This window comes from Salmo salar, chromosome ssa25 (genome assembly GCF_905237065.1).
Source record: "Salmo salar chromosome ssa25, Ssal_v3.1, whole genome shotgun sequence".
NCBI lineage: Eukaryota > Metazoa > Chordata > Actinopteri > Salmoniformes > Salmonidae > Salmo > Salmo salar.
In genome coordinates, this window is record NC_059466.1 from 26,636,430 (window position 1) to 26,652,225 (window position 15,796).

Genomic DNA, 15,796 nt, shown 5'->3' on the forward strand with positions numbered 1-15,796 from the left:
ACAAAAGTAGTGCACTACTGTATGTAGGGAATAGGGTGCCATTTAGGATGCATCCTATTACTGGATTTAAAAGCAATGCTAACTGAGCATAGTTTGTAGTCCATGAGATTGAACAACATTTTGATTAAAGCAACTGACCTTCCTCCAGCAGTCCAGCTGAGGCAGAGGCTTCTCCAAGCGGGTTCCTGGCAAAGACGGAGTACTCTCCAGCATCATCAGCAAATGTCATGGAGATCTCCAATTTACACACTCCACTTTCCTTATTGTAGTGGACTTTATATCTAATGGGTGAATAAGTTATACATTTTAAACAGTACAATGAATGATCAACACAGTCTTACAAATGCAAAATAGAGATGAATTGAAAATGTATCACAAGTAGGCTACCTGTATCCTGTAGTAAGGGGCACTCCACTCTTCTTCCAGAACATGTGTGGCTTGGGGCTGCCTCCGATCTGGCACTCAAAGACAACACGTCCGCCCTCCACCAACTTCTGTACAGTTGGCTTCTTGACAAAGAAAGGAGCGACGGCATCTGCAGTATCCACTGGTGAACCTGCGGTGGCGATGGCAGTGCTCACCTCCGACATGGTCTCCTCCTTTGCTTCAGCAGTAAAACTGTTTGAAGGGCATTAGAAATATACATCAATTAGGGAAAATGTAATATCAAACAAGTCCAATTTTTTCATCCCCATTCGCAAAACTCAATCAGGGAAGATTCAGTATGACTTGCTGGCGAATGGTTTCATAATGTTTGATAGGTATCATAGAATGATTCCGTTTTCCCTTGTCAATAAATGGCATGACTCATAACTGTACATGTCAAGAGTTTCCAAATGTAGTGGTATAAAATAGTTAGCACTCACAGTTTCTCTTGAGTAGTAAGGTCAAATACAGTGACAGTGCCTTGTTGTGTCATCTCTTCTCGGGTCTCAATCTCCTCGGTTACTAGAAGGAAGAAATGTATACAAGTATTAGCACATTCATAAACCAATAAACCATTCGGCAGTACAGTATTACACTTCAACAGTACTTAGTTTTGTAGACAGAAATGTTGAAAACTAAACTGCCTGTTTACCTTTGACAAGCAGGTAACAGGATGTGCTGATAGTTCCAGCCTTGCTAGTAGCAGTGCAAGTGAAGCGACCGCTGTCTTCTGCGAAGGCCTCGCGGATGACCAGACGGGCACATTTACTCTCATAAGTGATCTGGAAGTCAATGGAGCTTTCAATTCTGTAGTCCTCCCTGAACCACATGATGCCAGGGGCAGGGTGACCAGAGATCTGGCATTCCAGAGTCACAGACTCACCCTCAGTCACAGTCAGGTTCTTCAAGCCCTGAAAACAAAATACAATAGTTTTACTGACATGTTGACATTTAGAAAAAGATGGATGAAAGGACGCCTGAATAGACAACAATAACTTATATGACCTGACATACACCCACAAGAGAAATACTTACAGCTACAAGAGTAGGTGGCACAACTGGCTCTTCTGCAGGGGATGGGACTGCTGCAGTCTCAACGATCTATGGAAAATGCATATAGGTCACAAAAAGTGACATACAGTACAGTTTCTGAACTTGACTTTGGCAGTAGTGAAAGATGGATAAAATGGAAGCAAGATAAGAGTGAATCCTGAAAAGACAAAGAGGGGTTGTGACACAGGCTGGGAACAGATATATGAAGAAGGGAGGAAGAGGAAGAGGATAGCAAGGTGGGCTTTCTTTGTGATGCAGATGGGTTCTGAAACAAAGATAACGTGGCGAGGCTTCGGCGTTATGGTGAAGAGAAGGTGTACTAATAGGTGAGACTCCACACAATGTTATTTTAGAGGGCACAACACTCTGGACTACAAACCTTTGTTTCCAAATCCTTATACATTTGCTCCATTTCCCCTGTAAACGTAGCGCCTATCTGAGTCTGTAACTGAGTGTCGAAATGCGTCTTATATCTCTCGGAGAGATCCTTAAACGGAGACTGGGTTGGCGCTGGCATCACGTCCACAACCTTACGGTGGAGACTAGGAGATGGAGGCTTGACTGGCTTGATGATCTTTTGAGCAGCATGTGCAGAGGTAGAGGATAACTCTTTCTGCAGTGTGGCAATAGCAGAACCTGCTATCGAAACCTGACCAACCCAAGGAGAATAGCATTATCATCACGAATCAGAACAACCCATTATGATATTGTCTGCTTTGTTTAGAAATATTAAGGCTGTGACTCAAAAATATAATGGAATGGATGACGATGTACACGGATTAAGTGAGCATTAGTTTTTAGGAAATACTTGCTAAGCTAAATAGTGATTTCTAAGAGTGAATTTTTATGGTATGTCCTGAGAAGAGAGGGAAAATTAAGTTATTTAGAATGGATATTTATTCAGTGTACAGTACATAATATGGCAGTGCAGACTGTGTGTGTTAGGATTGGATGGTCTGTTAAGATAAAATTTGGTTAAACACATAAACTGTATATTGAGAGATGATCGTCTAACAGAGATCAAAACAGTTTTATGTCAGGCAGGCTTAAGAAACCTATTGCATTGTTGACCAGAGAGGCCAGCAATGTATTACTTGATTATTACTTTATCAATTAAACTGAGGCAATAAAACGTGTGTACCCCTGCTTGCCTGATATGTCCTATGCTTACCTCATAGCTATGGTCAGGTTTAGGAACAGTAACTTTTGAAACTGTGAAATGTGGAATTGGGGATGGTGTGAGGGCAGTTTCCATGTGGGCGGTAGTAGTTTCTGAACTTCTTTGTATCTAAAGTAACCAACAAAGTGTGATAGAGTAAGGAAAGGTCAACTCAATGCAGAACTTCTGAGAAACCTATCAGAGAAAATGCAGCATCTTTTTATATTTAAAAAGATAGCAAACCTGGGTAACATGAATACTCTGCTCATCAGCTGTTGTTTGAATTGATGGTGGTGGTATTATTGGTATTTGCACCATTGGCACAGTTGCAGCCTCAGTTTTCACTGTGACTTGTTGCTCAGTAGTTGCCATCATCATTTGCTGTTTTAAATCAGATTGTATGGTTTCCTCTTCAGCATGACCCCCCTCAGCATGCAAAGGCTTCCGAACACGTGCTAGGTCGACAGCAGCAACCACTGTAGCCTTTGCCTCCGCTTTTTTCCCACCCTCAACCTTTGAGACAACAAGCAATCAATGTCATACATACAGCACATAGATATTATACATAGCATCCATGGCAGCAGTCACTATGACAGCAAACAGATTCACATAACGATGACAAACAGGAAAAACATCACACCCGTGGATACAAAACAAGTTTTGTGTGCATTACCTGGTATTAACATGTCATCATTAATGCATGGAATCATGTTAGTTTAGTTGAATTGGTTGTGCAATAGTGAAAATGAACATGCAGTTGACTAATTGAAATTGCAAGAATTTTTGCTCAATCGACTTGGGAACGCATTTTCCTCTTAAATCAAAGTGATGGAGAAAAAAAATCAATGCAGTTACATGTTACAATATTATTTTGTACAAAAAAAATATATATATATATGTATATCATATTTATTACTATTATATATATTTCTTGCTAGGTAGTGCTAGTGCTAGTCGGCTGTACCTATGCCCAAACTTTTTCATCCTATAGCTTATTCTCCATGTTCTTTTTAAATAGTGAGCCAACATGTTTATCAGTACTTTTACTTCCATTACTGATCAAAACTCATTTTCTCATGCTTCTCGTCTCTCTGCAGCAGACATAGAGAGAGCAACATGTTTGGAACATTAAATCGCAATGAAATCAAAGTGTTGAATCGCATACATTTAGAATAGTGAGTATCGCAATACATATTGTATCGGCACCTAAATATAGTGATAATATCATATAGAAAATGGGACCTGTGTAGTGACTTCAACTTAAATAGTGCTTACATACAGTATAGGTGAGGTGAGTGATTTGGGAAAGTGCTCAGAGTAGTAAACAAAACATTAAGCGCCATCTTTAAACTACCTGCTCCTCGGTTGTCATCATACATGTAACAGTAGAGATTCCAACCTCTCTGTTCTGTACCACAGTGTCATCAGTGTCTGTCGCTATAGCTGGTTCAACAGCTATAGACTCTGGCATGATCTATATGATAAACATAGTCATGGGCAGGAGAGTAATATATTCGGTGAATAAATAATGAGAATATGAATAACACATATCGACACTATGGGGGAGCTCAACAACATCCGTGGGAATGTGAAAAATAAACCACAGGGAATGTGACAAAATCACAGATGGTTGTGAGGTCGAATATGTGGGTACGCTGAAATGACAACAATTTCAAATGTAAAATGGTCTATGTTTATCAGGGATAATATTGTTAAGCGTGAGGGGGGTCTACTAGAGTGGGGCTGTGATGACAGAAAAAAGGGAAATAAATAAATAATGGAAGTGAAGGGAAGGACGACAGGGTTTGTACTTCGTTAAATAATGAACTACCTGTTCCCTTGTTGTGGACATTAACACAGTAGTAGAGGTGCTCTGTGTCTCTGTACTGGGTGTCACCACCGGCACCGGCTCTGGTGTAAAACCAGCAGACTTGCGGCTGCGAGCCTGGTCCACAGCTGCTACCACAGTAGCTACAGCAATGCTTTTATCGTCCACCTCATGCTGCGCCTCCTAGCATACATTAGTAGCGTTAACTTAGGATCCAATCAGAAGTTTTATTGATAATAGCTTCAAACGTCATTATCATATTATTGATAAGAGATGCACTCTTTCATACCTTTCTACATGCAGGCAACCTATCCTAATGAGCCATGTTAGATCCCAAAAAGAGAGCGAATCAGCTAATCAAATAAGTTCACAATCTTAAAACCCTTACCATCTCATGCACATTCAGTAATCAGCCACAAGATGGCTCTGCCACAGAGAGAGTTGAGAGAGTGGCCCCTAAGAAATAAGAATTTCCTTACCTCTCTCACAGCGACACCAGATACTGCGGACCCAGCCGTTTGCAATCCATAAGAGCCCTCCCAGCGCTGCTCCATGTGAACCTGGGTGGTAGACATGGAAGCCTGGGCATGGGTGGCACTAGAAGTCATGCTGCTGGAATAGCTGCTGGACCCTTCAACAAAGTCTCCCTGCTTCCATGGTGGGAGGACATCAGGACCATGGGCTACCTGTTTGCGTGTGGTCAGTGGGGATTTGACTGGTCTGATTGGGGACACAGACAGTCTTGAAGTGGGGGATACGGACCTGCGTTAAACAAAGAGAGAGAAAATGTAAAAAAAAAATCATTATTCGTATATTACCTAGTACCAAATGGTGTTTTGTAGTGTAAATAGACAAACAAGTAATTAATATGTTTATCATGTAATTACTGTTTTACCAGGTCACTTCTAGGGAGCCTAAATACCTGGTCATTTCTGTATTATAAAATAACATGGTCTTATTCCCTATGGAGATTGAGGTGAACTATCTGTCTGTATTATATGTGTGGAATATTGTTGAACTCTCTACACTTCCTTGTTAATGAAAGATTGAAATAAAGTTTTTTACCTAACAGGGGCCGGAGTGGGTGCCTTGACATGTCTCACAGGTGATGGTGACTGATGACGTCCCCCTGCAACTCTGGCTGCAAGAGATGATGGTGTTGGGGACTTGGAGGTTGAGGTTGGCTTGGGGGGCACACGTGGTGGGGTCTTGTGTGCTAGATGGCTCACTACACCACCTTCAACATGCATTTGCATGGATGAGGATTCGAACTGAGCCTCCATACTCTGAAAATAAAACAACATTAAAGGTTAGTGTTTTATTGAAATAAAAGTGTATTTATCTGACTGATAGCTTCAATAGACAGACAGATACAACTGCCAATTGCCAAAATAAAGGAAACACCAACATAAAGTGTCTTAATAGGGCGCTGGGCCACCACGAGCCAGAACAGCTCCAATGCACCTTGGCATAGATTCTAGAAGTGTCTGGAACTCTATTGGAGGGACTCAGCTCCATTCTTCCACGTGAAATTCCATCATTTGGTCTTTTGTTGATGGTGGTAGAAAACGCTGTCAGGTGGAGCTCCAAAATATCCCATAAGTGTTCAGTTGGGTTGAGATCTGGTCACTGAGACGGTCATGGCAAATGTTTTACATAGAGGGAAAGCTGGGCTGACGTTCCAGCTCTCCGTTCACTGCTTCCATTTCGGTGAGTCAATTCTTCACTAGGTGTTTTTGTAGCAATATGATTTTGTGCACATTAAAATGTTTAAATACTCTTGGTTTGTTGTGTTTTTGGGGGGAATTTGCATGCTTCCTCCTCTTTTCCACATCCCCATCTTCCCTGCAGGTGCCCGTGGTGGGGGCGGGGACGACGTGTTGGGAGCGAGCTCCAGCTCCCCGGGGATGCAGTGCAGAGACTGTCAGCTGGTTGGCTAATTAAGATTGAGTATCTTGCATATTAAACAAAGTCATACATTTCATAACCCTTGTGAAACTATTTAAATGCTGTAATAAAATTGCCTTTTTTCTTTTTCTGAAACTGCCTTATCTAGTGATCTGTTGAGCTGTGCAGGGAACATTCTAGGCCAGGCTTTAAGGTTGTGGTCCTTCCCCTCATTAAACAGAATGTGTTGTAGTCGAGTCTACTTAGTGGCCCTATAGGGTTAGGTTATCACAAGTCATTTTAGATCATATTTAATGTATATTTACCCTTGTCTCAACTCTGGTCTGGCGACTCTGAGAGGAGGACCTCTGAGAGGAAGATGAAATTACGGTTTTAGTCTTCTTGGCAGGCACAGCTTCTTCACCTGGACAGAAACAAATATAAAGATGCATTTCCCATCAAATTATTGAACATGATGACAAGTTGTGAATTCAAAACTGTTCTTCAAATTCAGTTCAGGCAACATGTCAATATAGAATTCATTGGGCCTATAACAGTTTCCATTCAGTTTTAATGCATTGACAGACTGGCTCATTGAAGGCTAGGTCACCTCTAGGCTAGATAAATGCCATTTTCTGTCCACAAAACATTAAGGAAATGCTCAATAAAAAATTTAAACAGGAATTCTTGTAACTTCACTTTTATGAAAGCCTAAATGTGAGAAGGCTGTTACAATGTGGGCTTCCAAACGCCCAAAACACAATATTAAGGACAGTCCTAATCACAAATCAACTTTTTCACCTTGAACCAGCAGTTCAGCGGTGGAGGTAGCCCGTCCGCTGCTGTTTGAGGCATTTACAGAGTAAGTTCCAGAATCTTCTGGGAAGGCTTCGGCAATCAACAAACTGTAAAGGTCTCCTTCTTGAACAATCTGAAAGTCAGCGGAGCTCTGTATCTCGGCTCCCTCTCTGTAGAACTTTACCACAGGTGTAGGGATTCCTGTCACACGAACATCCAGTCTCACTTGGCTTCTTTGTCTCACGGTCAAACTCTGAAGTCTCTGAATAAAGTTGGGCGGCGCAGTCTCCACTGTAATAATACATGGAAATGGAAAAATACGTTTTATGGCAAAAAAAAATTAATCAAAGGAAAATCGATGGAAGTGAACTCAACTTGAGCAGCACAGATATCCATTGGCTAGGCTGAGACCGGGGGCAAACGTAATTATTTTTTCATTCGGTCTACCCAGAGAGAGACCTTTTTAAATACGAAACTTAATCTATCTACTTACATCTATCTAGTTATATACCATGAATAGGTATTTACAGAAGATCTTTGGATCGTTATACAGATTTGAATCCAAATGGTCTGATGGTTACATTTGCCCCTATGCCCGGGGTCAGTTGAAGCACTAGACATTTTTACTTTAAACGTGTTTACAAATACATTTGCTTTGTGTCAAATATTATGTGGCTAATAGGCTAACTCTTTATAACGCAATCCATGTTTAGCATCCTAAGAATGCCAGTTCTGGCAGCCTGGTCTCAAGGACTAGACGTAACATAGTAAAAGTAGTTCTGTGACTCTCATATTAGTACAATTTGTTACATTTGGTATAGTTTCAAAAGACAGAAGTTATTTAAACCCAAAACTAAAGGACGGATGGGCGTATAACGCGGACGTCGAGCAACCCAGAGGTTGCGTGTCCAAATCACATCAAGGACAACTTTAGAATTTTAGCAACTTTGAAAATATACTTACACATTTTTAGCTACTTAGCAACAATTAGCATGTTAGGTAACCCTTCCTCTAACCCTTAACCCCTAAGCTTAACTTGTTAGGGCTAGGGGGCAGTATTGACACGGCCGGATAAAAAACGTACCCGATTTAATCTGGTTACTACTCCTGCCCAGTAACTAGAATATGTATATAATTATTGGCTTTGGATAGAAAACACCCTAAAGTTTCTAAAACTGTTTGAATGGTGTCTGTGAGTATAACAGAACTCAAATGGCAGGCCAAAACCTGAGAAGATTCCATGCAGGAAGTGGCCTGTCTGACAAGTTGTGTTTCATCTTGGCTCTTTTTATTGAAGACTGAGGATCTTTGCTCCAACGTGACACTTCCTACAGCTCCCATAGGCTCTCAGAGCCCGGGAAAAAGCTGAACGATATCGAGGCAGCCTCTGGCTGAAACATATTATTGCTTTTGGCAAGTGGCCGATCAGAGTACTATGGGCTTAGGCGCGTGCCCGAGTCGACCGAATGCATTTTTGAGGTTTTTGAATAACGCGCCACGGGATTACACTGGCTGTTACGTAGGTGGGACGATTTGGTGCCACCTACCCTAGAGAGGTTAACCCTAACTCTAACCTTAACCCCTAGCCTAGTTAACGTTAGCCAGAACAAATTGGAATTCGTAACATATCATACATATTGCAAATTCATAACATAAATAATTAATACATACCATACGTAACATATCATACTAATTTGAGTGTCCAGATTCACATTTACTATGTTACATCTACCCCTGAGTCCAGGTTGGTTCTGGAGGGCAAGATGAGGAGAAATCTATTTAAATTGGGTGCCACTTCGATTGCACAAATCAAGAAGTTGACTCGAGGGCGTAGTTTAGTCACTAGGAATAGTTACAGCACAGTGATCATGATTGCGCTCGCTAGCAGGTATCTCTGAAGAACAACTTTATCCAACTTTATATGTAAAAAAATCACACACAAACAAGCATAGCTCCATTTAGAAACATAGCACCAAAACCTGTCCATCTTAGGTACAAACAGCAGTTTCCTAATTCAATATTGGTTCTCATTATTGGATATGCAAAATGTAAACACCAATGCAGCTATCACTCTCACCACTGAAATTAAGTGCTGTTAATTGAACAAGTCAGTAAAGACAGAAGTAACTATTAATGAAGGGGCATTCGGCCTACAGTACTTGTGGTCAGTCACTTCAATGGGAGAGGCTGCTTCTAGAACTTTATTAATGAATACTATGTTATCTTTGGCTGCCCTTTATGTTTGCAGCCATGATGACTCTTTAGTATGATTCAGGACACTGTCTAAAACTGCAAGCCAAAGCATTGGCTAGCTAGAACAACCTCAAACAATGCAAACACCACTGTTTCATCAACTCCGGTTCTCTCACCTGTAACAAGAAGTTCAGCGGTGCTAGTGGCTTGTCCAGCACCATTGGTGGCTCTGACAGAAAATCTTCCACTGTGTGCGGCTGTCACAGCAGGGATCATCAGAACAGCGCGGCCATCGCTGAACGAGATCTGTGCGCCGGGCAGAGCGGCAGCGGAAAGAACCTGGCCATCACGGAACCAGCTCACCTCAGGAACTGGAGAACCTTTAGATCAAGTCAACATTCTAGTCAGCACAGCAGAGCTGATGATGATGGTGATGAATTTGGTGACGATTTTAAACTCATAGCAAGCAGTTACAATTCAGAGCAAAGTTGAGAAAAGGCCAGCAATATCACATAGGGCAGGCTTCCCAGACACAGATTAAGCCTAGATCCAGAACTAAAAAGCATTTTAAATGGAGATTCTCCATTACGAAAGCTTTTTACTCCAGGACTAGGCTTAATCTGTGTCTGGGAAACCAACCCATAATTGGGTACTTATTACTTGTGTAATCACTTCATAAAATGTTGCTGTGCAAAGGCTTTCTATCTGTATGTGGTTTTACATCAATGATTCAACATATTTATATCTATGTTTGGACAGTCAGCTATATCTATGAGGTACAGTTTAAAAGGAACATAAAAGATCTCCTTACCACTAACTTGAGCTTCAAACGTTGCAGCACTACCCTCTAGTGCCACAACGCTTTGCAGCGGCTGTGTAAATGTTGGCGCCTGTGTAGACATTGTGGACGGCACCCTAAGAGACACAACAGAGCAGAACATCACCAAACCACTCATACACCATAAATCTTCTTCTCTGATCTTTTACAGTAGTTGTATGGTGAAATCCCTTAACAAAGCACACCCACACATTTAAACTCTGTTTATTTTTAGCCACCGAGGGTAGGTTTCCCAGACACTGACTAAGCTTATTCCAGAACTAAAAAGCATTGCCAATGGAGATTCTCCATTGAATGGGCCTTTTATTCTAGGACCATGCTTAATCGCTGTCTGGGAAACTCACACTGCTTGTGTCACATCACCAAACCAATGAAGAAAAATCTACCTTTCTTTTACATCTTTTACATTAGTTTTATGGCACAATCTCCAAACAAAGCATATTCTACATTTGAACTCTATTTTTAGCCTCTGAGAGTCTTATGTCACTTGTGTCACATCACCTAACCAATGAAGAGGATTTTTTATTTGACATATTTTACATCTGCAGAAAAAATACATACATCAAATGAACCCAGAGCCTATTTTTTTTCCAGTGAGAGTCTAATGACTTGTGTCATATCCAGCACCTGGCTTACTGCATCCTGTCACTTGAGCTATCAGAGGCTCCATGGGGTGTTAGGCCACACACCAGGGCCACAGCTCCCGGTGACAGCTCACAGACAAGACAGTAACAACTGGGGTAGGCCGTCATTGTAAATAAGAATTTGTTCTTAATTGGCTTGCCTAGTTAAATAAAGGTTAAATAAAATAAAATAAATAAAAAATAAGTATTCCTGTAAGTACACAATGTTACACTGTAAGTACACTGTACTTAGGGTAAGGTAAATGTTAACAAAGGTAACTAATACATGTGTAATAGATGCTTTATAACTCCAACTGAACGGGACATATCCATTGACGTCCCTTGATGTTTAAGTCTAGAAATGTCAGCCATTAGGCCTACAGTTACACTAGGGCTGCTAAACAAAACATATCCCTTGGCTGGGCCTGTGTTAATGTCCTAAAATGTCTGCCATTGCCATTACAGTTACAGATACAAACAATCCATTAATTCATCTTTAAATAATAGCTGGATAAGCTATCAACATGAGGTTTTGTAATGAAGTATTAATAAACCAGTCATGAATTTATAAAGGTGACAATTTCCATTGTTCAAAACACTGCAAGGTTAAAGCTTTACATTTGTAGAACTTGTTTAGGCCTATAGATAGAACAGCTTAAACTCAGTATGCCTGTACTTTCAATCCAGTACAGGCCTAGAATCCAGAATTATACTGACATACATTATTCAACCAAACATATGAGCCATTAAGCACTATTGTATCACATTACCTTAAATACATACGCACATTGAATATACACTGACTGTACATTACATTAGGAACACCTTCCTAATATTGAGTGGAACCTCTTTTGCCCTCAGAACAGCCTCAGTTCGAAGGGGCATGGACTCTACAAGGTGTCCAAAGGTCCATGTAGACTTCATGTAGACTCCAATGGCCCATGTAGACTCCAATGCTTCCCACAATTGTGTCAAATTGGATGTCCTTTGGGTGGTGGACCATTCTTGATACACATGGGAAACTATTGAGCGTGAAAAACTCAGCAGCATTGCAGTTCTTGAAACACTCAAACCGGTGTGCCTGGCACCTACTACCATACCTCGTTCAAAGGCACTTAAATCTTTTGTCTTGCCCATTCACCTTCTGAATGGCAAACAAACACAATCCATGTCTCAATTGTCTCAAGGCTTAAAAATCCTTCTTTAACTCCTTCATCTACACTAATTGAAGTGGATTTAACAGGTGACATCAATAAGGGCTCATAGCTTTCACCTGTATTCACCTGGTCAGTCTTTGTTATGGAAAGAGCAGGTGTTCCTAATGTTTTGTACACTCAGTGTAGATTCCTTTGGCCTTAATGAAACACAAGATCACACCTTCCATTGAATAGAACATATATGAAGCTAGCAGATAACAATTATTCTGAAGCATCTGAATATATATCACTCCAGAAAGTACAACTTTGAAAAACATGACCTCTAGAAATCTCCATAGTCTTTTTAGTGATCTCAATGGCAGGACAAATCATTAAACAATGGCCACAGTATATACTGTTCAGAAAGTATACATTGGCTCAACAATTAACTAAGACATTGCCTTATCAATCAATTATAGCCTTCATCACATCAATAGTTTTCATATTGTATGAAAACTATCCAAAACTGTTAACTTCAGATGAGACATGTAACACGAATGGCAGACTCTAAAAACAGACATTACCTTAACAATCAATTATAGCCTTCATCACATCGATAGTTTTCATATTGTATGAAAACTATCCAAAACTGTTAACATCAGATGAGACATGTAACACAAATGTCAGACTCTAAAAATACTCTGTACCAGACTTGACTGACAGTCACCATGTGGCACATAACTGGAGGTGCAACTGATAGCCCTGCTGCTGATTTCCTTAAAAAGACATTGCGACCCAGCTGGGACACCACTCTAATGCTATCAGGGGCTATTCTGGGAGCTTCTCTAGTCATTGCACCATATATAAATAACCTTGAAAATGATAAGCATTAGTTCTTAATTATTTAAATATTTAAAATGAAATGTTCTTAATGTGAAATGATTCACATAATATATTTTGAGATACTTGTCCCCAATTAGGTGGAAATCACCAGTTGTTACCTGTTATTCTATGGGAATTATTATATACAGATAATAACACAATATTAATTGACAAACACTGCATTGGAACAGGTCAAAGTTTAATTAACTAAAGTTACTTACTTGTATCCACAAGAGTGCCTAGATTTGATGGGGCGAAGCCCAGAAGTTGTATTTCTTCAGAAACAATCTCCTTATCCAGAAATGTCAGAAAATCCAATGTGAGAACAGTTTAGCCTCAAAGAAACCCAAAAAAAACAAAACCACACAGTGTAGCTGTGTAGTTTTGCTCTTTTTCCTATGCAATCCCTACACCCGAGGCAAGGCTGGGAATGCTCCAACTGCTCAGAAGTGACAATATGGTTGTGTTACTTTTTATACCCCTGGGCAAATCAGCATCATCAGTGCATCTGCTCTCCTCATTGGTCTGCCACCCAGAGGGGATGATGGGAGATTGGAAGCCATTTTATGCAAGCCCAAACCTGTCACTCACTTTACTTAACATTGTCCAGTCACTGTTGTCACTGTTTGCGTTCATCGGACTTACTTATAACACAAAATTTAGCTTCGAATGACTTTCCTTTTGAATAATAACAATCTTTCATATCCCCAAATGCTACCACTATGTCAATTTCTGTTCTAAAATGTAAAAGTACTTACTGACATTAATTTATTGACCAAATGGAAAGTGAGGCTGTGCCTGTCACTCAAGTCCTGGGCTACCCCCATCACATCAGTATCTTGACTGGAACAAATGATGCCATCAGAGGGACAGGACAAGTGTTTACATATGGCTGCTAAATACTTGTGGCAGCTATGTTAGTACGTGTAAGTTTTCCTGTCTTCATATACAAAGTCTGCCTCATAGTCTGTACCTATAAAATATTTCTCAGTCTGTATCTAATGATTTCTCAGTGTCATATATTCTCTGACACAAAAAACATGCTCACTCACAGATTATTCTTCAAAACATAAAGACTGAAATAGACAGCACTCCAATAACACATTCAGATATGTATTGGACAATACATTAGAACAGTATTAATAAAAAACAGTATTAATAAAAAAGTATTTCATGCCAGTCTTTCAAACTCCAATCATTGTCTTTATTTAAGTCCCCAGACTCCCTATTTCCCCTCCTGACCATCTTGAATTTTTATCTTGTTAACTTGTTGAGGATGAATGTAGTGTTTTCCCATCTGGATTTTCAGTGTGTTGATCATGACGACTTCCAGGGCTCTGAGACACTTTGGCTCGGTCCTGCCAGGGAACAAAGGCAACAGAAGTTGAGAAGTCACATTTCTTGAAGCATTAAGATCACACGTCCCAAATTCACATTTGTGGACAGTTATGTACTCAGGTTATAGAAAAAAAATAAAAATCTTATTTCAAACACGTAGAGGATTTTAAAAAATGTAAGGGTTTACCTGCTACTACCACTGACTACCACTTTTGCAGAACACCAGACTTCACCTTTCATTCTTAGCAACACACACATACTTCCCAGAATCTGGCACAACAACACTCCTTTATGCAGAACGTGAGTGTTACTTTGGCTTTAAATCGGACATTGTAGGGAAATAAAGTTATTTTCATCTGTTCAAGGAAAATCCTCTTTGGATTAGTTGTAGGTAGGCTAAATACACCCCCCCCCCTGGACTTGTGTGCTTATGTGTTTTACAACTCAAATATTATCAGGTCCAACAGTAATACAGTGAGAGAAAAAAGTATTTGATCCCCTGCTGATTTTGTACGTTTGCCCACTGACAAAGATATTATCAGTCTACAATTTTAATGGTAGGTTTATTTGAACAGTGAGAGACAGAATAACAACAAAAGAATCCAGAAAAACGCATGTCAAAAATGTTATAAATTGATTTGCATTTGTAACGGTTGTCGTCGGATATAGACCAAAATGCAGCGGGGAAATGTGCACTCATCTTCTTTATTATAAACGGACAAGAAGGAGAACCAAAACAAACACAAAGAAAACACAACGACTAATCACAGGCTGGTAAGGCACAAGGCTATACACAGAACAATCTCCCACAAAGTACTCAACAAACACATACCTATATATAGGACTCTCAATCAGAGGCAACTAGAAAACACCTGCCTCCAATTGAGAGTCCAACCCCAATTAACAAAACATAGAAATACAAAAGACTAGACAGAACATAGAAATACACTAACATAGAACAGTGCCCATAAACCCCCAGAATACATAAATCAAATACCCTACTAAACAAACCACCACCCCGAACCACATAAAACAAATACCCTCTGCCACGTCCTGACCAAACAACAATACAAATAACCCCTATTACTGGTCAGGACATGACAGCATTTTAATTATGGAAATAAGTATTTGACCCCCTCTCAATCAGAAAGATTTCTGGCTCCCAGGTGTCTTTTATACAGGTAACGAGCTGAGATTAGGAGCACACTCTTAAAGGGAGTGCTCCTAATCTCAGTTTGTTACCTGTATAAAAGACACCTGTCCACAGAAGCAATCAATCAATCAACAAACTCTCCAAAATGGCCAAGACCAAAGAGCTCTCCAAGGATGTCAGGGACAAGATTGTAGACCTACACAAGGCTGAAATGGGCTACAAGACCATCGTCAAGCAGCTTGGTGAGAAGGTGACAACAGTTGGTGTGATTATTCGCAAATGGAAGAAACACAAAAGAACTGTCAATCTCCCTCGGCCTGGGGCTCCATGCAAGATCTCACCTCGTGGAGTTGCAATGATCATGAGAACGGTGAGGAATCAGCCCAGAACTACACGGGAGGATCTTGTCAATGATCTCAAGGCAGCTGGGACCATAGTCACCAAGAAAACAATTGGTAACATACTACGCCGTGAAGGACTGA

General features: G+C 40.4%; 1 protein-coding gene across 24 annotated transcripts in view; it reads right to left on the reverse strand.

Moving 5' to 3' along the window:
- ttn.2 (titin, tandem duplicate 2) overlaps positions 1-13,269 on the reverse strand; it is a 181,506-nt gene extending 168,237 nt beyond the window's left edge. For 21 of the 24 annotated variants that reach the window (XM_045707538.1, XM_045707541.1, XM_045707540.1 and 18 more), the window contains exons 1-17: positions 13,045-13,263; positions 10,156-10,259; positions 9,521-9,724; positions 7,155-7,442; positions 6,680-6,777; positions 5,532-5,752; positions 4,946-5,228; positions 4,470-4,649; positions 3,993-4,112; positions 2,882-3,151; positions 2,651-2,767; positions 1,859-2,128; positions 1,462-1,527; positions 1,079-1,337; positions 867-948; positions 388-618; positions 139-281 (exon numbers count right to left, since the gene is read on the reverse strand). In XM_045707538.1, the coding sequence (XP_045563494.1) occupies positions 139-281; positions 388-618; positions 867-948; positions 1,079-1,337; positions 1,462-1,527; positions 1,859-2,128; positions 2,651-2,767; positions 2,882-3,151; positions 3,993-4,112; positions 4,470-4,649; positions 4,946-5,228; positions 5,532-5,752; positions 6,680-6,777; positions 7,155-7,442; positions 9,521-9,724; positions 10,156-10,246 (2,923 nt within the window). In that variant the 5' untranslated portion in view covers positions 10,247-10,259; positions 13,045-13,263. Of the gene's footprint in view, positions 1-138; positions 282-387; positions 619-866; positions 949-1,078; positions 1,338-1,461; positions 1,528-1,858; positions 2,129-2,650; positions 2,768-2,881; positions 3,152-3,992; positions 4,113-4,469; positions 4,650-4,945; positions 5,229-5,531; positions 5,753-6,679; positions 6,778-7,154; positions 7,443-9,520; positions 9,725-10,155; positions 10,260-13,044 lie in introns of all 24 variants that reach the window. The other 3 variants (XM_014173782.2, XM_045707532.1, XM_045707534.1) reach the window with 3 other exon arrangements.
- Positions 13,270-15,796: the final 2,527 nt, after the last annotated feature.